At 49.0% G+C, this 25,736-nt stretch overlaps 1 protein-coding gene and 1 pseudogene across 1 annotated transcript; one reads left to right on the top strand and one right to left on the bottom strand.

The window, feature by feature from the left end:
- The window catches only part of LOC140897522 (uncharacterized), a 29,613-nt pseudogene extending 5,782 nt beyond the window's left edge, over positions 1 to 23,831 (bottom strand).
- LOC140898006 (uncharacterized) lies at positions 196 to 17,898 on the top strand. Its single transcript, XM_073311374.1, is given in 4 exon segments — positions 196 to 3,143; positions 4,254 to 5,562; positions 11,887 to 12,041; positions 16,506 to 17,898. Coding segments are annotated over 4 exon segments (2,850 nt in total). The 5' UTR covers positions 196 to 2,947; the 3' UTR covers positions 17,696 to 17,898.
- Positions 23,832 to 25,736: the final 1,905 nt, after the last annotated feature.

The raw sequence follows: 25,736 nt of genomic DNA, 5'->3' as shown, positions 1-25,736 counted from the left end.
AGCGGCGAGTCGCTGCCCGGGCTCTGCCCAGGATCTGCGCCCGGGGCCAGCGCGGGGGTTCGGGCAGGGGGGAGAGCGGCCGGGGGGGGGGCATGGGCGGGCCCCAGGGGGGGTTCCCTGTTGTGTCCCTGGGGCTGGGTTGTCGGGGAGGGGAGGGGAGAGAAATGAGACTGAAATGGAGTCGGGGGGGGGGGGGGGATTTATTGTAACCCCGTTACAAAACTCAGAGCCCCTCCCTCCCCTGAGACAGGCCCCTTCGTGCCCCAGCGGTGGGTGAATCTCCCCAGCCCTGAACGGCTGCTGGGGCCCTGTTTGCTCCGTCAGAGACACCTGCTCTGAAAGGGGGCAGGATCCTGTTCTCCTGAAGAGCCCCGAGTGTGACCCGCTCACATTGTCTCACACGTGTGCCAGGCAGCCTGAATGACCTGCTCTTGGTGTCCTGTGGGGGGGTTACAGTGAGATCAGTCTGCTCAGATTCTGTTTCTGTTCTGTATAAATAGGCTTGGACGAATTAGATTTTTTTAGGGTAAACGTCACTTTCACCCTATACACACAAACAGATGAAAAAGTATTTCCATGGATAATAATCAAAATGACCAGAGAGGCAGAGTCGGGAAAATGCTGCTTGAGAACTTCTTAAAGTTTGATTTAAGGATAGTTACTTGGTATGTTTTGACATGTGATGCTGACAGTGTGCGTTTGAATGGTTATAAAGCTTTAACTTTTTAATCCCAACATCTACAGCCATGAAATAATTATTATCTGACCCACCCTGTAATTTCCTTTGCAACTGTGAACATTTAAATCAATAAAAATAAAAAGGAACCCCTTAAAATAAACATTGATATTATCCATTGACATAATTAAAGAGAGAGAAAAAGAAATTCTGCCAGGCCTGTATATAAATATAGCAATACAATCACCACTAATCTAGTCCCTTTACTCTCCATTAATAAAATATTGCTCTATAACTTTTCAGATTTTTTTCTCTTTTTTCCACTTGCCACATTTTGATATGAAATCCTCTCAAATTTTGTTCAATTTCTCTTATTTATAGATTAATATATTATCTGCTAATTTATTTCTCTAAATACCCACAACTAAGAAAATTAATTGACTTCTCCTTTCTAATTAACTTACATGTGAATCATTTCCATATTTTCTCTCTCAGTTATCAAATAGGGATATAAAATCTCCTCAAAATTAACTGATGTTTGCACTCTAATTTTTGAATTATATAAGATTTCCTCAATTTGGGAGGAGAAATATTGCCCTGAGTCATTGATTTGATTACAAAAAGAAATTATCAGGTACTCTAAAGCCCTCTTGAATTCTAGCAGAGAAAAGTGAAAGGAGAAAGAATGGCTGAAAATGAAAGCCAGAGAAATACAAATGGAAAATTAGGGTGATTAACTTCTGAAAAAACTAACAAGGGAAGCGGTGGATTTTCCATCTCTTAAATTCAGCACTGGATGCCTTGATACATGTGTTTTAGTCCAACACAAGTGATTGGACTCAGTGCAGGAGTAACCGGATGAATTGTGATGGATTGTATCATACAGGAGGTCAGACTAGTTTTTCTAAATTCAATGGTCTCTTCCACTTCTGGCCTTAAAAATCTGTAACACCACATGGGGATTGGGTGGGTGGGAGATTAAACTCCCCAATGATAAACTTTCCCCCTGATATCTGCAAATCAAGGTGTTTCCTCCATATTTAATGAGCCTCCCTCGGCTAAGGGACCAGTGTCTCCCAGATACTGATGGGGAAATCGCCGAGGGCTAGATGTACCAAGGGATTTAGGCATTACGAGATCAGCAGAGCAGCACCTTCTGTTCAGATGCCCTGCCTCCGAGTGGAATCCACAGCCCTGAGTTAGGTTCCCTATATTCTCCCTGGGCAGAGCTAAGCACCTAAAAATGGGATCCACAAAACACAGCTTGCTGACTGGGGAGCTGCCTGAGCTAGCCAATAGGAAATGCTGAGGAGAGGGGTGGGTCATACGCCCCTACCCCTCAAAGTGATATAGGCGGCTATCTCTACTTGGTCACTCTCCGCTGTGAACCCTCTCCTGGAGTTTGGCACAAAAGGCTTTGGGGTTTTCCAGGGTACGTCTCAGTCTCTCCCGCTGAAGCTGTTCCACCATGTATAAATGGTTACACATGTGTCGGGTAAGAGGGAGTGAGACTGACTCCAGCCCTGGGGCAGGGTGCTCACCTGGATTTTAGGAGACCGAGGTTTCAGGCCCACTCCTCCAATATCTATTTAGATCTTTCTGTTTGGGCTGACCCAGCCTGTCTCCTTTGCGTATCTTTTCCTAGCAACATTTATTGTTATCCGTGGTTGTAACTGTGTAAGAATTTTCACTCTCTGTCTGAAAATGGAGCTCCCCACTGGGGTAGGACTGCCTGATCCCAGTGACTACAACACATCCTGCTGGGGGATAGGAATCCCGTTCAGAGAGTGGATTTTCAGGGGGGCTGCTGGTGGGTTTGTGTTAGAAGGGCTGGAGCAGGAAATACACAGGGCCAGGGAGGTGGTGACAGGATGGAACAAGCCTGCTGGGATGTCTTCAGTTTGTGGCATAATGTTCAGAACAGGACCTTTTGGGGGATGGAATAAAAATTCCCCCATTTCTGGAACGGGAAAGAAACCAACAGGGCTGGGAAAATTGATTGGACTTTCAGTGCTGGAGCCTGAACCCACTAGACAGAGGTTGCTCTGAAATACAAAGGGGGCACCCAGGGGTGAGGTCCCGGGGAGATGCCCTGTCCCCTCATCCCCAGCTGCTGGGAATAGGGAGGGGGTTGGGATTCCTGTCCCTGGACCCTGCTGAGAGGCTCCATCTCCTGTATCAGCCTCTGGCTAGCAGGTGTGTGATAAATGGGAAGGCCCCTGCCCTCCTCCATCGGCTGGGAGGGACAAGGAGCTCTCTCTTTCTCCACGCATGGAGCCTCCTGGCTGCTCTGAGCAGGGTGCGGGTGGGATTCTATATCTCTGGTGCTTGTTGTTTCAGGAGCTGGTGACCTTCGAGGAGGTGGCTGTGTATTTCACCCAGGGGCAGGGGGCTCTGCTGGACCCCGGTCCAAGAGCCCTCTACAGGGACGTCATGCAGGAGAACTATGAGATGGTGACCTCGCTGGGTAAGGGAGTCCTCTTGCGTTGGTTACTGGAAGCTGCGGGGGTCTGTGATATGACCAGTTTGGCTCCTACTCAGGTTCTACCTTGGTCACTTAGGTTACGTCTACACAGCATCTGGGAGGTGGGATTCCCAGCTCAGGTAGATTTACATGCACTAGTTCTGCTAGGGCTAGTGCCTAAAAATAGCCACGCAGATAGCAGCTTGGGCTAGCCTCCTGAGTACATGCCCAGAGAGAGAGCGGGATTGTACTCAGGTGACTAGTCTGAGCCACAGCCCATGGCCACACTGCTGTTATTCCATGCTCATGTTTGTCCATCTACCAAGCTGGGGATCACACCTCCCAGCAGCTGTGCAGACAGACCCTTCCATTTCAGGAGAATGACCCCATAGTCCCCCCAGCCCGTTTAAGACAGACTTTGATCTCCACTCCCCCAGACGTGGGATAGGAGAGTCGGAAACACAAGGGGAGGCCTAATTCATCTCCATCCTGCATCCTTTGAGTTGGCAGAAGCATCGTCTTCTCCCATCTATATTCATTCATGTCTCTTCCCCTCCCCTCCTGGGACTACCTCCATTCTTGGGGTAGATGTCAACCACCCACACTGACTGAGATCTGGCAGCAGCTCCCTGCCCCCGGACTTTATGACCCCCGGGGTGTTTGGAAGGGATCTGGAGGCAGAATCCAATTTCTCCATTGTGGGTCCCTGATGTTCTGTGTTGTCTGTTAGAACTAGGTTATTTCTTCCAAGCATGGAGGCTTTATTATTTTTTTAAATTTATTTTTAAAACCTCTGTTTCTGGCTTCACCCTGTGGCACCATTGTGGTACCTGGTGCAGTACACTGTGAAACTACAGTGAGAGGGCGGGCTTAAAAAACAGAGGAGATTCCATGCTTGGAAGATGAGGAGAAATATCCCAGTTCTAATGGATCCTGGCGCACCAGGGACCCACTTCACAGAAGGAAAAATTACAGATGGGTTAGTAAGTGTTCCCTTTCTCAGTCTCCTCAGTGGTGGTTGTGTTGTTTTTCCCCTCTTTGCTGTTCCCCTTTCGTTCTTTTCTCCCCGGCATGGGGGATGACTCCTGTCTGGATTCTCTCTCTGTATTCCAGGGGGTGCTGGGATGGTGAGTGAGAATGAGGAGGAGAATCCACAGCGGGAAGGTGGTGAGGACATGGGTCTGCAGGGAACAGTATTGGGAAGATCCGAGGGGAATTTTTACCAGAATCATAAACCAGGAAAAACCTGCAAAAACCAGCGCAGGTCAGAGAGGCTGCTGGGATACGACCCAGGGAAGAAAACGTGTGAACCCATAAATCATGGTGGAGATTGCGAGGACCTCAAAGAAACCACAGACCAGCGGAGAATCCCTCCAGAAGAGAGAAAAAACACATGCACTGAGTGTGGGAAAAGCTTTATGCGGAGGTCACATCTTATTTCCCATCAGAGGATCCACACTGGAGAGAAACCGTATAAGTGCCTTGTCTGTGCGAAAGGTTTCAATCAGACCGCAAATCTTATTTCACATCAGAGGATCCACACAGGGGAGAAACCCTATAAATGTCTTGACTGTGGGAAAGGTTTCAATCAGGGTTCGCATCTTATTAGGCATGAGAGAACCCACACAGGTGAGCAACCTTATAAATGTCTTGACTGTGGGAAAGGTTTCATTCAGAGCTCACATCTTATTAGGCATGAGAGAACCCACACGGGTGAGAAACCGTATAAATGCCTGGACTGTGGGAAAAGCTTTGTTCTGAGCTCAGATCTTATTTCACATCAGAGTAGCCACACGGGAGAAAAACCCTATAAATGCTTGCACTGTGGGGAAAGTTTTGATTGGAACATGCAGCTGGTTAGACATCAGAAGCACCACACGGGAGAGAAACCCTACAAATGCCTGGATTGTGGGAAAGCATTTAGTGACAGTTCTGCCCTTATTATTCATCAGAGAGTCCACACAGGAGAGAAACCCTTTAAATGCCTCGACTGTGGGAGAAGATTCAATCGGAGCGCACACCTTACTAGGCACAAGAGAACCCACACGGGAGATAAACCCTATAAGTGTCCAGACTGTGGGAAAAGCTTCAATCAGAGTGCATACCTCATTTCACATCAGAGAACTCACACAGGAGAGAAACCCTATAAATGCCTTGAGTGCGGGAAAAAATTCAGCTGGAGTTCCAATCTGATTTCACATCAAAGAACTCACACAGGAGAGAGACCATATAAGTGCCTGGACTGTGGGAAAAGGTTTATTGATAACTCTGCCCGTATTAAACATCACAAAATCCATACGGGAGAGAAGCCCTATAAATGCCTTGACTGTGGGAAAAGTTTCAGTCGGAGATCAACCCATGTTCGACATCAGAGAATCCACACAGGAGAGAAATCTTGAACGTTGGAGATGCTTCAGCTGGGGTCAGCTTGTATCAGGCATCAGGAAATCCATACAGGAAATAGACCTCTTAAATATCTTTAACTTGGAAAATGTTTCAAGTGGAATTGACATTGGAGACTCCACACAGGAGAGAAATTCTTTCAGTTCCATCACTAGGACTGGCCTTAGTTTATTTAAAAAAAAAAAAAAAATCCAGTTCCCCTACATACGTCTTTGATTTCATTCATGCTAAGTCATACTCATAAGGGCTGGAGATTTAAGTGTCACAGACCTGGAGGGAAAATTCAAATGAATCCCCAATGTTGTGTGATCGTTCTGAGCTTAAATCCCAATGTACACGTACTGGTAAAGCAGCTTCTGGTATCTTTCCTACCAACCTCCGATTATTTGCAGACAGTAATTTTGGTTTTCTCTTTTCATTAGGATGATGTTAAAACTTTTGTAACTAACGTGACTGGGTAAGAAGGCTCCAAACAGGGCAGGTGTAGAGTGTTCAGAGGAGAACATGGGTAAGTCTGTTCTCCTGATTTTGAATCATCTGAAACAAGCTCTGGGATGTCAATTATTATGAACCTGAGAGTGTCTTATAAGTCCACCCTGTATTGTGGATTGTTCTCTATTTCCTGAAGGCCATTTGGTCACCTAGTAGGATATTACTTGTGTTTTACAGGACGTAGTGCAGGTTTATTGGGGACGCCATAAGACAAATGGCCACTTGCTAGAACACTGTCTTATTTTATTGGTACCATTTTACGACCCTTTGCCATGCGGTCTTAGTGTTGTTTGAATAATGATTATTATACATCACCCTCAACATAAACGTCGGTGGGGACAGTGTGAGAGTCGCAGGCTGAGAGGCAGAGACTGAAATGGGGAAGGAAGTTCCTGCCTGATCCCTGCAGTGATGGGAGATACAGTTGGGAGAGGGAGAGCATGAAAGATAAAGAGCTGGGAAACTGCAGGGTTTTCTCTGGAGAGCCAGACAGCTGAGGCTGAGAATTGTTAACTTGCTACACAGGAGCGAGAGAGAGAAGGAAATAGCCTGTGATCACTGGGTGAAGCCGTCCCTGAATCCTAAAGGGCTACAAATAACACTGCTTGTGGAGTGATTGGGTGCATCAGTGATTCCTGGGAGGACAAGACTGAGCAGAGATAGGAAGGAAACTAGGGAAATCAACAGGCCTGGCGAGCCCTGAAGCCAGCTGACATCCATCACTGCGACTGGAGGGCAATGAGGAGTCTGTGAACCAAGATAGTCACCGCAACCCCCTCCACAGTGTCCTTTATTGGGACGATGGAGACTCTCTCTGCCACACTCTCCCCACGCATGCCAAGGACGTCCCTGGGGGATAAAACCCTCAGCCGGGATTGGAGATGCCGCACCGTTCTCCGGCTCCTGTTAACCGAAGTCCCTGGCTTTTCTGCTCTCACAGTGTTTCCTTCTGTGACTGAATCCCAGCGTCTCTAATGGATCCTCTGCATTTTTCTGCCCACTGTACAACGTTGCTCCATAGCTGATGCCCGCGGGAGCCGGGAGCAGCACCATCTTGGGCTGGGGCTGAAATGCTCCATGCTGAGCTGAGCTCTGGGTGTGAGGAGATTTTAGCTTTTATTTTTGGCTTGGAAAGAATAAAGTCAAATTTAGTTTTTCAAACTCCCAGAGTCCTTTGTCTTGAGTCATGAGTACAAATAGCCTTTAACGGACTCGGTGGCTGTCTGGGAATCTTCTTTGAGGCATTATTTCCCCAACCCTGAGCACCAGAGACGTCACATCCTGGAGCTGCCAACTCTGCGGGCTCTTCATGGCTAATAGCCATTGACGGACCTATTCTCCAGGAACTGATCTCATTCCTTTTTGAACCCAGTTATAGTTTTGGCCTTCACAGCATCCCCTGGCAATGAGACTAATAAAGAAAAAAAAAATACTGACATTATGGTTTGCATAGCCTTGCATTTTAACTGTTTAGAAGTGCTTTTCCAAATGACAACACTCCCTTTCTTTCCTTGTGTCCAAATTGCCAACAGAGCTTTCTCCATGGTAGCACATTGTGGAAATTGTGACAGGCAACCCCCATCCATCACATTTTGATACATCGGGCGGGGCAGCACGTTGTCACAGAGTAGCAGAAAAGAACACCCAGCAGATGTCAATAACTGTGACAGGTAGCAAATTATGATGGTGGCCATTTGTAAAGTTACGCCATCCTCCATCTGAGTACCAGCTCCCTGGAGACAACAGCTAATGAGCCCCTTCCCTGCACACTCACTTTTCACCGTCTCATCAAGCAGGACCCAGCAATGCCTCCTCTATGCCCTTTAACTATAGAAACCTGCAGAGCAAGTTCCACCCAGAGCCCAAGTCACTGAGATCCATGTCCCCTCACTCTGGTTAAACTGTCCTAGCCCCCTGAGCAGCCGGCTGGAGATTTTAGTGGGAATGATCAGCTCCGCCTGGCTGATTCATCCCTGCCTCTTGCGGGGCTGTGTTAGGAGTGAATTTTCACATCCCCGCTCCCAACTGGGCACTGCCTGCAAAATGTGTGTGTGTTGCAAGTCCCATGGGTCAGATCCTCCCCTCTGATTCTCACCAGCTGGGGATCTGGCCCCACAGGTTCCAATGGAGCTACGGCCAATTTACACTAGCTGGGGATGCAGCTTGGGTTACATCTACACTGAGATAAAAAAACCCTGCAGCATTGAGTCAGAGCCTGGGTTAGCTTACTCAGGCCTGGGCTTCGGGGCTAAAATGAACTGTGTAGACATTTGGTCTTGAATCAGAGCCTGAGATCTGAGACTCTCTCCCCTGGGGCTCCAGCCCCAGCCCGAACGTCTGCACTGCAATTTTATAGCCCCACAACCTGAGCCCTGTCAGCCCCCGTCAGCTGAGCCAGTCCCGGCAGTGTGGACGTACCCTTGAATCGTTTGTACAAACATACAGTGCACCTCTGAGCAAGAGTTTGTACTACCTGGTTTGCGATGACTTCATTGCCAGCCAGGGCCACACAAAGTGGAATAAAAACCAACCCAGAAAGGTAAACGGCCCCACTGGCATAATGAGGTCTGGGGTTGCTCACACAATATTACGTATAACTCTATTATGCTCCCTTTCTTCCTGCACCTCAGCTTCACTCTCTGGTGAAACCCAGGCCGGAGCTCTTTCCATAAGGCTGGACACAGAGTTAAACTTCAGGGCTGTTGTATGTATGTAAAACCCTGTTAAGTAGCTGGTAATATTGCCCAGTGGGCTTTGAAGAGAGAGTCCCACAGAGTGACCTGGGAAATAGACATTCCATGCACACAGAAATGATTATAAATGGGACAACCCATTGTAGATAGGATTTGGAATACTGTGAATATCATTTAAAGACAAGCAGTTGGACAGTAAATCTACAGGCATTCCGTATATAGATGTCCCCATTTTGTTGCTATTACAGATATTCAAAGATAAAGTTCCCACATGATATCGACCTTCCTGTTCTCGAGCACGCACATCAGAACACAGTCCCCTCTGATCGTCTCGCAGAGATGATTTCTCAGTCATTGTAGTGTGGCCTCGTATGTGCTGTGTGTGTCTCACTGATTCATAGACTTGAAGGTCAGAAGGGACCATCATGATCATCTAATCTGACCTCCCGCACATTGGCGCTCTGGACTCAAGTCACCTGGACCCTTCACAGCTTGAGAAGAATGGCAGCTTCTCAGCCCTTTCAAAGCACTTCTGACCCCCCCTTGACAGTCTGGGGATCTCCACAACCAGCAGCATTCCAGGTTGGTAGCAGACTGGTCCTCACTGGCTGGTCAAACTGTATCTAAAGTGGTACAGTTATTGGGATCAGCATATGAAGCATCTATTCCCTGGATCTCTAGAAGACTTTCACTCTAGAACGCTGTCTTCTCCCCATATGAAGTGGCTACTAACTTACTGGAGGGCTTCGCTAGTAAGTGAAGCTGGAGTAGCACTCTGCATGGGCACTGGGACTCCACCCCGCAGCAGGGCTGTTTCACCCCTTTATTTAAAACATTGCCCCTGCACCCTGATTGATTCAGCTCTGGGGCTGGTGACTGGGGAGCATTGGGGAGACCAGGACTGGCATGGGCGGTGCATATAATAGGCTAGGGAAGGCTGTACCTCCCCAAACAGCCCCGAGCCGCTCCCTCCCACCCTTGCTGCTAGTTGGCCCTAGCCCAGGCAGGCTGCTCCTCTTCCAGGAAGCCTGCTGGGGCTGGGACTTGGGGGGGCTGGGGCCGCCCAGTGCTCTGCAGCTGAGGGTGGGGGGCCTCTGGGCTTCAGCAGGGGTGGGGAAGGGCCTCAGGCAGAAGGGGTGGGCCGGGACGGGGGCTAGCCTCCTCGAACCCGTGATTCACCCACCGCCCATGAGGACTGGGATCGTAAATGCAGTTCTGGTGGCTGCATATTAAGAAGGATATTGAAAAAACAGGCTTCCAGCATGCCTGTTCTCAGCTCCTCCTCCAGTGGGTCAGGCCTTCCCCAGATGCTGGATCACATGCAGGGCAGAGAGGGGGCTCGGACATGCCCTGGAGGGGCAAGGACACCCGGATCTCAGCACACACACGGAAGGAGATTATGTGGGGCTGAGAGGTGCTCCTCTCTTGCAACTTCCCAGTGCCCCACCTCTCTCCTCCCACTTCCCTCAACCCCATCCCCCTGTGTCCTTAGCCCCCCAACCCCTGTCCCTTCCCCTACTACCCCTGCCCATTTACCCCCTGCCCTCTCTGCAGCCCCAAACCTCTCTCCCCATTTCCTCCCACTCCTTTGCCCACTAATTCCCTCTCCTTGTCCAAAAAGCATTTTATTCTCTATTTAAAAAGTCACAGAATTATAGCAGCAAATATCCCCAATGGCTGGTGATGGGACACTGGATGGGGGGGCCTCTGATTCTTTCCCAGGTGTCTGGCCAGTGGGTCTTCCCACATGTTCAGGGTCTAAACTCTCCTGCCAACATAGCACTGTCTTCACTGGGGGGTTAGGTCAATATACCTGCGTCGCTCCAGAGGGTGGATTTTCTGAGTGATGTAGTTGTACCCGTGTCCGTTTGTAGAGTAGACCTGGCCTTAGGAAGGAAAAATCAAACGCACAGCTACAAAACGGGGAATAACTGGCAAGGTATGGTCGACATGGGGCCTTAGCTTGGTTGAATTACATTGCTCAGGCGCTGGATTTTTCACACCCAGAGCTGAGGGAGGTAGCTGGGTTGACCTAATTTTTAAGTGTAGACGGGGCCTAATTCTATTACACTCCCCTTCTTCCTGAGTGGCAGCTAAACTCTCTGCTGAAGCATAGGTCAGAGTCGGGGCTCTTCTGAACTTTAGAAGGGGTTACCCAGAGTTCAACTTCAGGGCTATTGTATGTGTGTAAACCCCTGATAAGCAGGTGTCCATATTGCCCAGTAGCTAGGTGGGTGGACAGGGTCATTGCAGGGACTCTGGAATTCACCCAGCAACAAAGAGTTACTGTAGGGGGTGCAATTCCCTTCCATCCCCAGCTCCCTTTCTGGGTCCTAGACAAACCCATTGTCCGGCAGCCCCCTGCCCCAGCACTCGGGGCGGTTCTTGCACTGAAGCTGGAGAGGCTGAGGGAACTGGGATTGTTTAGTCTGCAGAAGTGAAGAATGAGGGGAGATTTGATAGCTGCTTTCAACTACCTGAGAGGTGGTTCCAGAGAGGATGGATCTAGACTATTCTCAGTGGTAGAAGAGGACAGGACAAGGAGAAATGGTCTCAAGTTGCAGTGGGGGAGGTTTAGGTTGGATATTAGGAAAAACTTTTTCACTAGGAGGGTGGTGAAACACTGGAATGCGTTACCTAGGGAGGTGGTAGAATCTCCTTCCTTAGAAGCTTTTAAGGTCAGGCTTGACAAAGCCCTGGCTGGGATGATTTAATTGGGGATGGGTCCTGCTTTGAGCAGGGGGTTGGACTAGATGACCTTCTGGGGTCCCTTCCAACCTTGATATTCTAGGATTCTATGATTAAGCCTGTCAGTGGGGGGTGGAAAGGAGGAGCCCGCAGGATCCCTGCGAAGGGGAGAAGGGGGGTTTCTATGGGGACCGGGGATTGCTGCCGAGGGTCCCCAAATCCGCGGGGGTGGCGGGTCCTGGCCTCCCAGGGAGCCTGCCCGGGCGCGTTTCTCAGTGACCCGGGCGGTGGGTGGGATTGGCCGGGCCGGTCTCTACAGGGCAGAGAGGAGGAATTTCGGGCCGGGGCGCCCCGGGCTGAGCGGGGTGTGGGCCGGGGGGGTCCTTAGCTGCTGCCCCCACAGGGCCCTGGTTCGTGCTGGGAGGGGGCGGGCTGCGCTCGCTCTGCCTCTGTTTATCTTCCTGGGTCAGCTCCTCCATTGCGAGCCGGGGGCCGGGCCGAGCCGCTGCTGCTCCCCGGCGGGGTCTGTGCGGGGAGAGACCGGCGCTAACCCCCCGCTCCGCTCCGCTCCGCCCCGCTCCGCCCCGGGCTCGGCCCGCACCAGCCCCCGAGCCGGAGCCCGCAGGTGATGGGGGGACCCGGGGAAAGGGCCGGGGCCGGGGCCGGGCAGGACAGTGACTCTGCACAAGCGGCCCCGCAGCCCCGGCTCCCGCCGCCCTGGGAAGCTGCTCCCTGGCTGGGAAGCGCCTGGCGGAGGGACCGGAGCTGCGGCCCCAGCGGCGAGTCGCTGCCCGGGCTCTGCCCAGGATCTGCGCCTGGGGCCAGCGCGGGGGTTCGGGCAGGGGGGAGAGCGGCCGGGGGGGGGCATGGGCGGGCCCCAGGGGGGTTCCCTGTTGTGTCCCTGGGGCTGGGTTGTCGGGGAGGGGAGGGGAGAGAAATGAGACTGAAATGGAGTCGGGGGTGGGGGGATTTATTGTAACCCCGTTACAAAACTCGGAGCCCCTCCCTCCCCTGAGACAGGCCCCTTCGTGCCCCAGCGGTGGGTGAATCTCCCCAGCCCTGAACGGCTGCTGGGGCCCTGTTTGCTCCGTCAGAGACACCTGCTCTGAAAGGGGGCAGGATCCTGTTCTCCTGAAGAGCCCCGAGTGTGACCCGCTCACACTGTCTCCTAACGCACGTGTGCCAGGCAGCCTGAATGACCTGCTCTTGGTGTCCTGTGGGGGGGTTACAGTGAGATCAGTCTGCTCAGATTCTGTTTCTCTTCTACATACCTAGGCTTGGAAGGACGAGATTTTACATCCGTAAATGTCGGTAAACCTCAATTTCTCCTTACACACACAAATGGATGAAAACATATTTCCACTGGAAATAGTTGAAATGTGCAGACCGGCAAAGTAAGAAAAATGCTGCTTGAGAACTTCTTAGCGTTTGAGTTTAGGAGGTTTACTGGGTATATTTTGGCCTATGATGATGCCAACGTGTGTGTAACATTTATAAAGCTTTCAGCTTGTTGAATCTCAACGTCTGCGGTCCTTGAATAATTCTTGTGTGATCCGCCCCACTAACTCCTGCGACTGTGAACCTTTAAATCGATAAAAATTGAAAATCAATCCTTCAAAAGAAACACTGATACTGTCATTGAAATGATTGGGAAAAAAAATCAATTTCTGCCAAGCCTGTGTATAAGTCTAGCAATACAATAACCACTAAGTCAGCATTTCTGAAACAGGGGTCCTCACCCCAAAAGGGGTCTTAAGGCTATTGTGTGTGTGCGTGGGGGGGGGGGGGGTCACGAAATGGTATGGTGTGGCCACCCTTACTTCTCTGGTGCTTCTGATGGAGGCGTTACCTTCCGAGCTGGGCAGCCGGAGGGTGGCAGCTGCTGGCCAGGCACCCAGCTCTGAAGGCAGGACCAGGGCCAGCAGCAGCACAGAAGTACGGGTGGCCTGGTACGGTATTGCTGTACCCCCCTACAGTTCCCCCTCCCCCCCAGCAGTGTCCTCTATTGGGGATCTGGAAATACGGTCACCCGACTTTTCCCTTTTTGCAAGGTTTCAGTGCCTTTGACTGCAGGGCTATTGATTACATGCTTCATTTAGTGCTCCTCTGAGTACACACAGCAATGTGCTATCACTTTTTCTGAGCGGGGGTCATCCCAGTCTGAAATATTTTCAAAGGGGGGGGTCAGCAAAAAAAAGTTTGAGAACCTTTGCACGAAGTTGAGCCCCTTTTCTCTCCATTAATAAGATATTGCTCAATAACCTCTCAATTCTTTTTCTTTTTTCTCACTTGCCAGATTTTGATACAAAAGCCCCTCAAAATGTGTTCAGTTTCTCTATTTAAGGATTAATATTTTGCATCTATGACGCTTACTTGTTTAGCTAAATACCAACTATTAATTTTTTTTGCCTTCTCCCTTCTAATTAGCTAAAATGTGAATCCTCTTCTATTTTCTTAATTTTTCTCTTTCTTAATGATTGTCAAATAGTCATATAAAAGCTCCTCGAAATTCACCGACGTTTACGTTCTAATTTTTGAATTATATTAGATTTCCTTAGTTTTAGAGGCAAAATAGTGTCCTGGGTCATTGATTGGATTGCAAAGAGAAAATACCAGGTTCTAAAGGCCTCTTGAATCTAGTAGAGAATATGCAGTTGTGAACCCTCTCCTGGAGTTTGGCATATAGGACTATGGGGTTTTCCTTGGTACGTCTCTCTCAGTCTCTCCCGCTGAAGCTGTTCCACCATGTATAAATAATTACACATAAGTTGGGTGAGAGAGAATGAGAATGACTCTAGCCCTGGGGCAGGGCGCTCACCTGGGTTTCAGATCCACTCCTCCAATGTCTATTTGGACCTTTCTGTTTGGGCTGACCCAGACTGTCTCCTTTGGGTACCTTTTCCTAGCAATCTTAGAGATGATTGTAACTTTGTATGAACTTTCATCCACTTTCCAAAAGATGGAGCTCTCCACTGGGGTAGGACTGCCTTATCCCAGTGACTTCAACACATCCTCCTGAGGGATGGGAAACCCCTTCAGAGAGGGCATTTTCAGGGGGCTGCTGGTGGGTTTGTGTTAGAAGGGCTGGAGCAGGAAATACACAGGGCCGGGGAGGTGGTGACCGGGAGGGACAAACCTGCTCTGACATGTTCAGTCTGTGGCATTCCTGGGGCTCTCGTGTGCCCAGTTTAGTTTCTGCTCAGTTTCTACCCCGGTCACTTAGGTTACGTCCACACAGCCCCTGGGAGGTGGGATTCCCAGCCCGGGTAGATGTATATGCACTAGTTCTGCTAGAGTTAGCACCTAAATATACGGCCTCGATAGCGGCTTGGGCTAGTCACCTGAGTATGTTCAGAAGACGCCCCTTGGGAGCGGGGTGGAAATTCTCCCATTTCTGGAACTGGAAACAACCCCCCCTGGACAGGGCTGGGAAAACGGACTGGACTCCCACTGCTGGAGTCTGAACCCACCAGGCAGAGGCTGATGTGGAATACGAAGGGGGCACCAAGCGGTGAAGGCCCAGGGGAGAGGCCCCGTCCCCTCACCCCCAGCTGCTAGGAATGGGGAGGGTGTTGGGATTCCTGTGCCTGGACCCTGCTGAGGGGCTCCATTTCCTGTGCCAGCCTCTGGCTAGTAGGTGTGTGTAAAGGGGAAGGCCCCTGCCCTCCTCCACCGGCTGGGAGGGACAAGGAGCTCTCTCTTTCTCCCTTCCCTCAAGTCTCCTGGCTGCTCCGAGCAAGGTGGGGGTGGGATTCTGCTCCTCTGTCTCCACTAGACCTTTCATTTTATCGGCCCTCCTCCCCTGGGACTAGTGGGATTGTGGCTGGGACTCTTGTTTCAGGAGCCGATGACCTTCAAGGAGGTGGCTGTGTATTTCACCCAGGGCCGGGGGCTCTGCTGGGCCCCGCTCAGAGAGCCCTCTACAGGGACGTCATGCAGGAGAATTATGAGATGGTGACCTCGCTGGGTAAGCGAGTCCTGTCCCCTTGATTATTGGAAGCCTGGGAAGGGGCTGCGGAGGGGCCGGGGGGGCGGCTGTGATGTTTTCAATTGGGCTTCTGGTGAGGTTCTTCTTTGGTCAGTTAGGTTACATCTACACAGCAGCTGGGAGGTGTGATTACCAGCTCAGATACATTTACATGTAATAGTTTTCCGAAAACTAATGCCTAAAAATAGTGGCACAGATAGAGGCTAGCGCTAGCCAAGGGGCAGGGCAGGATTGTACTCCAGTGGGTATTCCAAGCCACAGCCCATGCTGCCATGGTCATACTGCTATTGTTAGACACGAGTGCTTGTCCATCTACCAAGCTGGGAATTACACCTCTCAGCAGCCATGCAAACAGACCCTATGATTTCAGGGGAATGACCCCATAGTCCCCACAACTCATTTAAGACACATTTTGATCTCCACTCCCCCAGCCACGGGACTGAGGAGTTAGAAACACAAGGGAGATGTTAATTCATCTCCATCCCGTTGAGGTGGCAGAAGCATTGTATTGTCTTGTCTGTATTAATTAATGTCTCTTCCCCTCCCTTCCTGGGACAAGCTCCATCCATGGGGCAGATGCCACCCACCCACGCTGACTGAGATCTGGGACGAGCTCCCCGCCCCCAGACTTTACTTCCCCCTGGATCTTTTGAAGGGATCTGGAGGCAGAATGAAATTTCTCTATTGTGGGTCCCCGGTGCTCTGTGTTGTCTGTTACAACTAGTTTATTTCTTCCAAATGGATGCTCTATTTAAAAAAAAAATTATTTTGAAAACTTTATTTTGAAACTGAGCTTCACCCCGTGATGCTGTTGTTATACCAGGTGCAGTACACTATGAAATTAGAGTGAGAGAGAGGGTTTAAAAGAAAGAGGAGCCTCCATGCTTGGAGGATGAGGAGGAATATCCCAGTTCTAATGGATCATGGAGCACCAGGGACACACTTCACAGAAGGAAAAATTACAGAAGGGTTAGTAAATGTTCCCTTTCTCAGTCTCCTCAGTGGTGGTTGTGTTGTTTTTCCCCTCTTTGCTGTTCCCTTTTCATTCCTTTCTCCCCGGCATGGGGATGACTCCTTCTGGATTCTCTCTCTGTATTCCAGGGGGTGCTGGGATGGTGAATGAGAATCCACAGCGGGAAGGTGGTGAGGACGTGGATCTGCAAGGAACGGTATTGGGAAGATCCGAGGGGGATTTTTATGAGAATCGTGAACCAGGAAAAGCCTGTGGAAATCAGCGTAGGTCAGAGAGGCTGCTGGGATATGACCCAGGGAAGAAAATGTGTGAACCCATAAATCATGGTGGAGATTGCAAGGATCTCAAGGAAACCACAGCCCAGCAGAGAATCCCCACAGAAGAGAGAAAAAACACATGCACCGAGTGTGGGAAAAGCTTCAGTCGAAGTTCACATCTTATTTCCCATCAGAGGATCCACACGGGAGAGAAACCCTACAAGTGCCTAGTCTGTGGGAAAGGTTTCAATCAGAGCTCAAATCTTATTTCCCATCAGAGGATCCACACAGGAGAGAAACCCTATAAGTGCCTTAATTGTGGGAAAGGTTTCAATCAAAGTTGCCATCTTATTAGGCATGAGAGAACCCACACAGGTGAGAAACCCTATAAATGCCTGGAATGCGGGAAAAGCTTCATTCAGAGCTCAGATCTTATTTCTCATCAGAGAACCCACACGGGAGAAAGACCCTATAAATGCCTGGACTGTGGGGAAAGTTTTGATTGGAACATGCAGCTTGTTAGACATCAGATGCACCATACAGGCGAGAAACCTTACAAATGCCTGGATTGTGGGAAGGGGTTTAGTGACAGTTCAGCCCTTATTACTCACCAGCGACTGCACACAGGAGAGAGACCCTATAAATGCCTCGATTGTGGGAGAAGATTCAATCGGAGCTCACACCTGACTCGACACAAGAGAACCCATTCTGGAGACAAACCTTATAAATGCCTGGAGTGTGGGAAAAGTTTCAGTCAGAGCTCATACCTTATTTCACATCAGCGAACACATACAGGAGAGAAACCCTATAAATGCCTCGACTGTGGGAAAAGATTCAGTTGGAGCTCAGATCTGATTTCACATCAAAGAACTCACACAGGAGAGAGACCTTATAAGTGCCTGGAGTGTGGGAAAAGTTTTAGTGACAACTCAGCCCTTACTAAACATCAGAGAATCCATACAGGAGAGAGACCCTATAAATGCCTCGACTGTGGGAAAACTTTCAATCAGAGCTCCACCCATATTCGACATCAGAGAATCCACACGGGAGAAAAACCTTGAATGTGGGAGAAGCTTCAGTTGGGGTCAGCACGTATGGGGCATCAGCAAATCTATACAGGGAAAAGACCTCTTAAATATCTTAAGCATGGACAATGTTTCAAGTGGAACTGACACTGGAGACTCCACACAGAAGAGAAATTCTATCAGTTCCATCACTAGGACTGGCCTTAGTTTACTTAAAAAAAAAAAATCCAATTCCCCTGCATACGTCTTTGTCGTCTTTCATGCTAAGTCAGACTCTTGAGGGCTGGAGATGAAAATGTCTCAGACCTGGAGGGGTGATTTGTATAAATTCTAAACACAGCCTGATACCTCCGAGCTTCAATCCCTGGTTCTATCTCTTGGTAAAGCTGCTTCTGGGCTGTTTCCTATCCAGCTCAAATTGCAGAAGGGAATTTGGGTTTTCTCCTTTCATTAGGATGATGTTAAAACTTTTGTAAATAACGTGATCATATAAGAAGGCTCGAAATGAGGCAGGTTTAGGCAGTTTAGGGGAGACCAGGGGTTTACCGTCCTCTGGCTCATATTAACCTGAGCTTCCTGCTCTCAGGGCATTTGCTCCCCTGGCTGGATCCTGGAGTCTCTCATGGATTCACTGCGCTTTTTTCCCCGTTGTCAACTGTTGCTCTTTTGTCGGTGTCTGTGGGAGCTGGGAGCAGATGTGCTGGGTGGATGCTGGACTGATAAGAAGAGCTGTGAACTAGGGAAATGGGGTGAGAAGGTTGCATGAGGCTTAACAAGAACCAATGGCTGGAGATTAAAGCCAGACAAATTGTAATTAGTAACAAGGCACAATTTTAACAGTGAGGATGAGCAACCTTTGGGACAAACTACCAAGGGGAGCGGCGGGTTCTCTAGTACGTCATGTCCTCAGATTAAGACTGGATGCCTTTTCTTGAAGAATTGCTTTAGTCAAACCCAGTCAAGGAATAAATAGTTAACATTCCTCTGTGTTACACAGGTGTTCAAAGAATCGATGAGCCTAAATGGTTAGTGCAGTCCTATAATATTTGATACTGGTTTGGATTTGCAGTAATAAGTCCTTCGGTTTTCCCCTTGTAATATATATATGGGGGGGGCGGCTTGGAAGGGTTAGATTTTTATGAGTAAATGTTGGTAAACGTCGATTTCATGGCACACGCGCACAAACCAACAAAAAACAGTTCCATAGCTGATAACTGAAATTCAGAGCCAGGAAAAGTAAGAAAACTGCCCCTTGAGAACGTCTGAGAGTTTCATTTAAGGAGACTTACTTGGTATATTTTGACACGTGATGTTGAGAATTTGTGTGTCTCGATTATAAAGCTTTAACCATTAAAATCTCAACATCTGCGGTCATTAAAGATTTTAGAGTGGCCGCCGTGTTAGTCTGTATCAGCCAGAAAAAAAAAAAAAAAGAGGAGTCCTTGTGGCACCTTAGAGACTAACAAATTTATTTGGGCATAAGCTTTCGTGGGCTAAAACCCACTTCATCGGATGCATTCATTAAAGAATTATTGTCTGGCCCCGCCCATTGTCTCATGCCCCCTATAATTTCCCACGACAATGAGAATTTAAATAAATTAAAGTAAAATAAAGCTTAAACCCCCATAATTTTGCACAACTGGGAACATTGACATTGGTAAAAAAAAAAAAAGATTTAAAATAAATATCCAGCAAAATTATTAAAAAAAATCAAATTCCTCCAAGCATATCTATTTATATACCCCTCCTCCTCTCTGCCCTAGTTTCTTTAACTAATTCCCCCATTCTGCAAACATGAGAGTGCATGGTTTTCATCAATTACTTCATTAGTCATTTTACTACTGACTTGCTTATATTTCTGGATTGGCTATCTTACGTTCATGGCCCACTTGTAGGTTATATTTCCATTAGCACATTTCCACAACATTAATAGGTCTCAAAGTCAGAAGGGACCATTAGATCATCTAGTCGGATCTATAACAGAGTTCAAAGAGTTTCACCCAGTTTTTCCTCTTTATTGAGCCCAGTCACTTGTATTTGTCTAAGGTTCAGAATAGTGTCCAGCCGTGATCTGAAGACAGCTTGCTCCACTGACACTAAACTGGGAGGAGAGGTAGATACGCTGGAGGGTAGGGATAGGATACAGAGGGCCCTAGACAAATTAGAGGATTGGGTCAAAAGAAATCTCATGAGGTTCAACAAGGACAAATGCAGAGTCCTGCACTTAGGACGGAAGAATCCCATGCACCGCTACAGACTAGGGACCGAATGGCTCGGCAGCAGTTCTGCAGAAAAGGACGTAGGGGTTACAGTGGACGAGAACCTGGATATGAGTCAACAGTGTGCCCTTGTTGCCAAGAAGGCCAATGGCATTTTGGGATTTATACGTGGGGGCATTGCCAGCAGATCGAGGGATGTGATCGTTCCCCTCTATTCAACATTGGTGAGGCCTCATCTGGAGTACTGTGTCCAGTTTTGGGCCCCACACTACTAGAAGGATGTGGAAAAATTGGAAAGAGTCCAGTGGAGGGCAACAAAAATGATTAGGGGACTGGAACACATGACTTATGAGGAGAGGCTGAGGGAACTGGGATTGTTTAGTCTGCGGAAGAGAAGAATGAGGGGGGATTTGATAGCTGCTTTCAACTACCTGAAAGGGGGTTCCAAAGAGGATGGATCTAGACTGTTCTCTGTGGTAGCTGATGACAGAACGAGGAGTAATGGTCTCAAGTTGCAGTGGGGGAGGTTTAGGTTGGATATTAGGAAAAACTTTTTCACTAGGAGGGTGGTGAAACACTGGAATGGGTTACCTAGAGAGATGGTGGAATCTCCTTCCTTAGATATTTTTAAGGTCAGGCTTGACAAAGCCCTGGCTGGGACGATTTAGTTGGGGATTGGTCCTGCTTTGAGCAGGGGGTTGGGCTAGTTGACCTTCTGAGGTCCCTTCTAACCCTGATATTCTATGATTAAATTTCTCACTGTTGCAAATTTGTGTCTTATTTCTCAATTGAATCTCTCTGGCTGTAGCTTCCAGTCAGTTGTTCTTGTTATTCCTTTCGCAGCTAGATTTAAGATCCCTTCAGGACCCGGTACTTATACATCACAATCACGTCACCTCTCAATCTTCCATTTGATAAAGGGGTCCTCAAACTTCATTGCTCCGTGACCCCCTTCTGACAACAAAAATTATTACATGACCCCAGGAGAGGGGTCTGAAGCCTGAGCCTGCCTGAGCCCCACCGCCCTGGGCATGGGGGGGAGAGGGGACGGGAGCCCAAACCCTGCCACCCAGGGCTGAAAACCTCAGGCTTTGGCTTCAGCCTGGGGTACCAGCAAGTCTAATGACAGACGTGGCAACCCCATTAAAACAGGGCCGAGACCCACTTTGGGGTCCCGACCCACACTTTGAGAACCGCTGAAACAGATTGAACTTCAAGTCTCTCACTGGAATGCATTTTGTCCAGACTTCAGATCAGGTTTGCGGCTCTTTTCTGCCCTGTTTCCAGTTTTTCAACATCCCGTTTAATGTGCAAACACCAGAACTGTATTTGCGATCTCAGGCCTGGTCTACACTGCCACTTAAGTCAATGTAAGTGACATCACTCAGGGGTGTGAAAAAAATCACCCGCCGGAGCGACATAGCTTACATCGACCTAATGCGGTGGGGAGACGCTCTCCCATCGACTCATCGCGTCTTCACTAGACCCGCTAAACCAATGCCTCGTCATCGATTGCAGTGGTGCTGATTTAGCGCGCTGTATAGACAAGCCCTCCGTACTGGTCTGCCCAGTGCCACAGATAGAGGTAAAATTACCTCCCCGCCCCTGCGGTGCTGCATCACATTAGCCCCTTTTGCCCCAGCATCACACTGGGAGCTCATGCTGAGTTGCTTGTCCATCATGACCCCGAAGCCTTTTGCAGAGTCACGGCTTTTTCCCTGCCTTGAAATGCAATGCCTAGAGACCCCCGTCTCCCCCTAAAATCCTAGTGTAAACAAACCCATAGATGCCGACTCCATGGGTGCTCCGGGACTCGAGCACCCATGGGGGAAAATTGGTGGGTGTTCAACACCCACCAGCCACAGCTGTTCCAGCTGCGTCACCAATCAGCTGTTTCGTGGCTGGCAGGAGGCACTTGGGAGAGGGCGGAGAGCAGCAGGCCAGTGGGGGGCTTCAGGGGAGGGGATGGGGGGGCAGGAAGAGGCGGAGCAAGAGCAGGACCTTGGGGAAGGAGCAGAGTGGGGGGTGGGGCCTCAGGGTGGAGCACCAATGGGGAAAAATAAAAGTCAGCACCTGTGGACAAACCTTAATTATTTTTTATTTTAGGCTGATGTAATCCACGTGCCTTCCACTGCAGCCTTTGTCTTTGTTTGGCCCAAAGAAAGGGAGAAAAGCAGCGGGGAGGAGACATGGGATTTTAGTTGGGACGCTCTGGGTCTCTGCCCAGAAGGGACCAGAAACATGCAGGACTAGGGTCTGACACAGTACAAAGCGATGCTCTCCTGCCAACAGAGCATGTCTACACTGGGGATTAGGTCAAGTCGCTCAGGGGTGTGGATTTTTACGGGCGTGCGTTACGTTGACGGCTGTCAGTCTGTAGCCTAGACCTGGCCTTAGGAAGGAACAATCAAATGCAGAACTGCAAGGTGCCTTGGGTCAGTGTAACCACGTTGCTCAAGGGGGTGGATTTTTCACACCCTTGAGAGACGTAACGGGGACGACCCAATTTGTAAGCATAGACGAGGCCTAAGGGCACACGGCTATGCTACAAATTTCCAGCAGCGCAGCTGTCCCGCTGTCGTGCTTCTGGTGAAGATGCTCTAAGCCAATGGCAGAGAGCTTGCCCGTCGGCTTAATAACTCCACCTCCGCGAGAGGTGACAGCAATGTCGGCGGGAGAGGTTCCCCACTGGCCGAGCGCTGTCTACGTCGGTGCTTAGCTCGGTATAACACTCCTGAGCGACGTAAGTTATCCCAAAGTAATTCTGTAGTGTAGGCCAGGCCTAACTCTGTTCCACTCCCGTCCTTCCTAAACCTCAGCATTAGCTAGTGTAAAATCCTCACTTCCTACAGACGGAATGTCATTTTCTCCGGCGCCAGGCAAATTACCGGACATCAACTATTGTAAAGTACTGGTTTCGTGAAGGTACATCAACAGCAGATGACCCATCAGTGAGCATCACAGAACAAAAGACTCTCTTCATCGCTCTTCCTGCCCCCCTACCCCCACTCCTGCCATGAGTTGGGGATATGCAGACCTATTCCTCCTGTCGAGGGGTTGCAAAGAAAGAGGAATACCCCCCCACACACACACACAACAAGGAGGACTAAGTTATCTCTGTGTTGCTGGACTTTGCGAGGGCAAGATTTCTAAGAAAAAGCACGGGATCCCCAGCTATACAGCCTGGGATAGCCCTAAAAAACATGTAAAGTTTGATTACAATAGAAACTCTAATTACCTTTTGAAACTAAAGACTGTGACTCGTTTGTGTGTATACATTTAACTGCTTTATAAATAACTCCCATTTCTTTTCCTTAGTTAATAAATCTTTAGCTAGTTTATTACTGGATTGGCTACAAGCGTTGTCTTTGGTGTACGATCTACCGTGCAACTGACCTGGGGTACATGACCGGTCCTATGGGACTGGGATTAATTTGAATATTGTTGTGATTTTGGGTTTAAGGGACCATCTATCATGAAAGGAAGCATACCTAGATGGCAAGAAAGACGAGTGTCCAAGGAGGTTGCCTGTGACTCCATGGTTAGGCTACTGGGGCCTGAAGAGTTTACATTTAAGATCTGGCGGGTGAAATCTAAGTATAGAACTCAGCTGGGCTTTGGGCCCTGTCTGTGGTAGTCTGCCCCGAGGTTGGCATTCATGCTCTTGAGCCGCTGAAGGACAGCTTGATACTAAGCCAAATCTCCCATGCTGCAGATTGAGCCGATTAGTTCTTGTCCTACCTTCAGGGGCCATGGATAACCATTGATTCCCATACCCTCTATAGCAGTCCATAACCTATTGGAAGACTGTAAGCAGGTCCCCTCCGCAGTCTTCTTCCCTCAAGATCAAACCTGCCCAGTTGTTTTTTTTTTTAACCTTTCCTCAGAGGCCAGAGTTTCTAAACCTTTAATTTGTGCTGCTCTCCTCTGGCCTCTGTCCAGTTTATCCCCATCTTTCCTAAAGCTATTTCAGGGCCTGCTGCATTTCTGCCCAGCTTCGATTCCATTCAGCAAAAATTGGGGAAAAAAGACCCCTTTGACAGAGGCAGATTTTAGCAACACAAGTCTATTTCTCCCGAGGGCCAAACTCAGATTCCCAGGGCCTGGCTTTCACTCGGGTTCAATGGCTGTAACTTGTTGCCTTGAACCCCCAGTGTTCTTGTTTATCTTTTCTGGCTAGCAAGTCCCTTTTGACCCTCTGTCTTCACATATGCCGTGTAAACCGTTTGGCAAATGAATGTTAGACACACACCAATCGCGAGAGCTAAATTCCCCGGTGAACACTGTGCTCTGTTTTGCTCCTCCCAAGAGGCAGCGGTTGCTGTACACTAACTAGGATAAGTGTCAAATGACGGTTACCCTTGCGGTCAGGCTCAGAGACATGGTTTGACCTCCTAGGTCGGCACAAAAAAAGTTGGTAGAATCCCTCTACTTTACGAAAAGTTCTTTCTTTGGGGGACGCGGTATCTCTGGAACCCAGAGCTCAAATGACCCAAAATTTTGTTCACTGTCCCAAAGTCCACATTGAAACAGTAAGCTGGCTTTAGCGGCCAGCTGGTGCTCCCGTAGAACCATGTGCAAGAATCCTGCACAAAGGGTCCTTCTGGTCCTATGAGTGAGAAAAGGTGGAAAATACTGGAAGTGAATCATTGGCGGTGCAACAGGTCTGAACCTGAACAGGTTTGGGTTTTGTTGAATATGGGGCCACATTTCCATGGGAGAGGAGGGCTGTCTGAATGGGACAGCCTGTATCTCCCAGATAGGGGGGCTAATCTTCTCTGGAGACGAGCGGGAGCAGCTAGGCCCATGTTAAATTAGAAATGAGAGGGGAGGGTGCTAAGAAGGCAAATGCAGTACATACACAACTCAGCATGCCACAAACAAATTGAACCAATGTGGCAAAGGATGTGAAAAAGCAGTGGGGGCGGGCGGGGGAATTAGTTACTTTGTACCAAATGCTGGGAATCTGGGTGAGAGGTAGGAGTAGCTGGAGGTTCTCCCTGATGAGAAGAAATTTGATAGAATTGGCTTCACTGAAAATTGGTGGGATGATCATTATGATTGCAACATTAATATCTCTGAGGGCAAAAGAGGGGTGTGTGTGTGTGTGTTGGCAGGGGGGTGGGAGGTGGCGTTCTGTATGAAAGACACCATTACCTGTTTTAGACTTATTGATAACTTGGAACTGCAGAATCTTACATGCATATGGTTCAGTGTCTTCTCCTTTGTTTCCTGCCCATCAGCTGAGCAGCAATGATGGGTCTGGATGAAGTCTTCCCACCACCTTCTGTCTTGTATCAGAGTCTTGGCTTCCATCATCTTTAAATCTTTTTATTCTATGTTCTTCACCATGATTAGCCCATGCAGCCTTGGGCTTCCTCTATTTCTAGTTGCTTGGTACTCTGGTATGCATCACCACATGTGATTTCTGATCCATTCTTGGCCCATGTCCAAACCACGTCATGGTTTCTTATGGTTTTCTCCACTCCGGTATCAAGTGGAGTGCCCCAAGGGTCGGTCCTGGGGCCGGTTTTATTCAATATCTTCATAAATGATCTGGAGGATGGTGTGGATTGCACTCTCAGCAAATTTGCGGATGATACTAAACTGGGAGGAGTGGTAGATACGCTGGAGGGGAGGGATAGGATACAGAAGGACCTAGACCAATTGGAAGATTGGGCCAAAAGGAATCTGATGAGGTTCAATAAGGATAAGTGCAGGGTCCTGCACTTAGGATGGAAGAACCCAATGCACAGCTACAGACTAGGGACCGAATGGCTAGGCAGCAGTTCTGCGGAAAAGGACCTAGGGGTGACAGTGGACGAGAAGCTGGATATGAGTCAGCAGTGTGCCCTTGT

This window comes from Lepidochelys kempii, chromosome 14, assembly GCF_965140265.1.
Source record: "Lepidochelys kempii isolate rLepKem1 chromosome 14, rLepKem1.hap2, whole genome shotgun sequence".
Taxonomy (NCBI): Eukaryota; Metazoa; Chordata; order Testudines; family Cheloniidae; genus Lepidochelys; species Lepidochelys kempii.
This window is presented reverse-complemented; position numbering and strand designations above follow the sequence as displayed.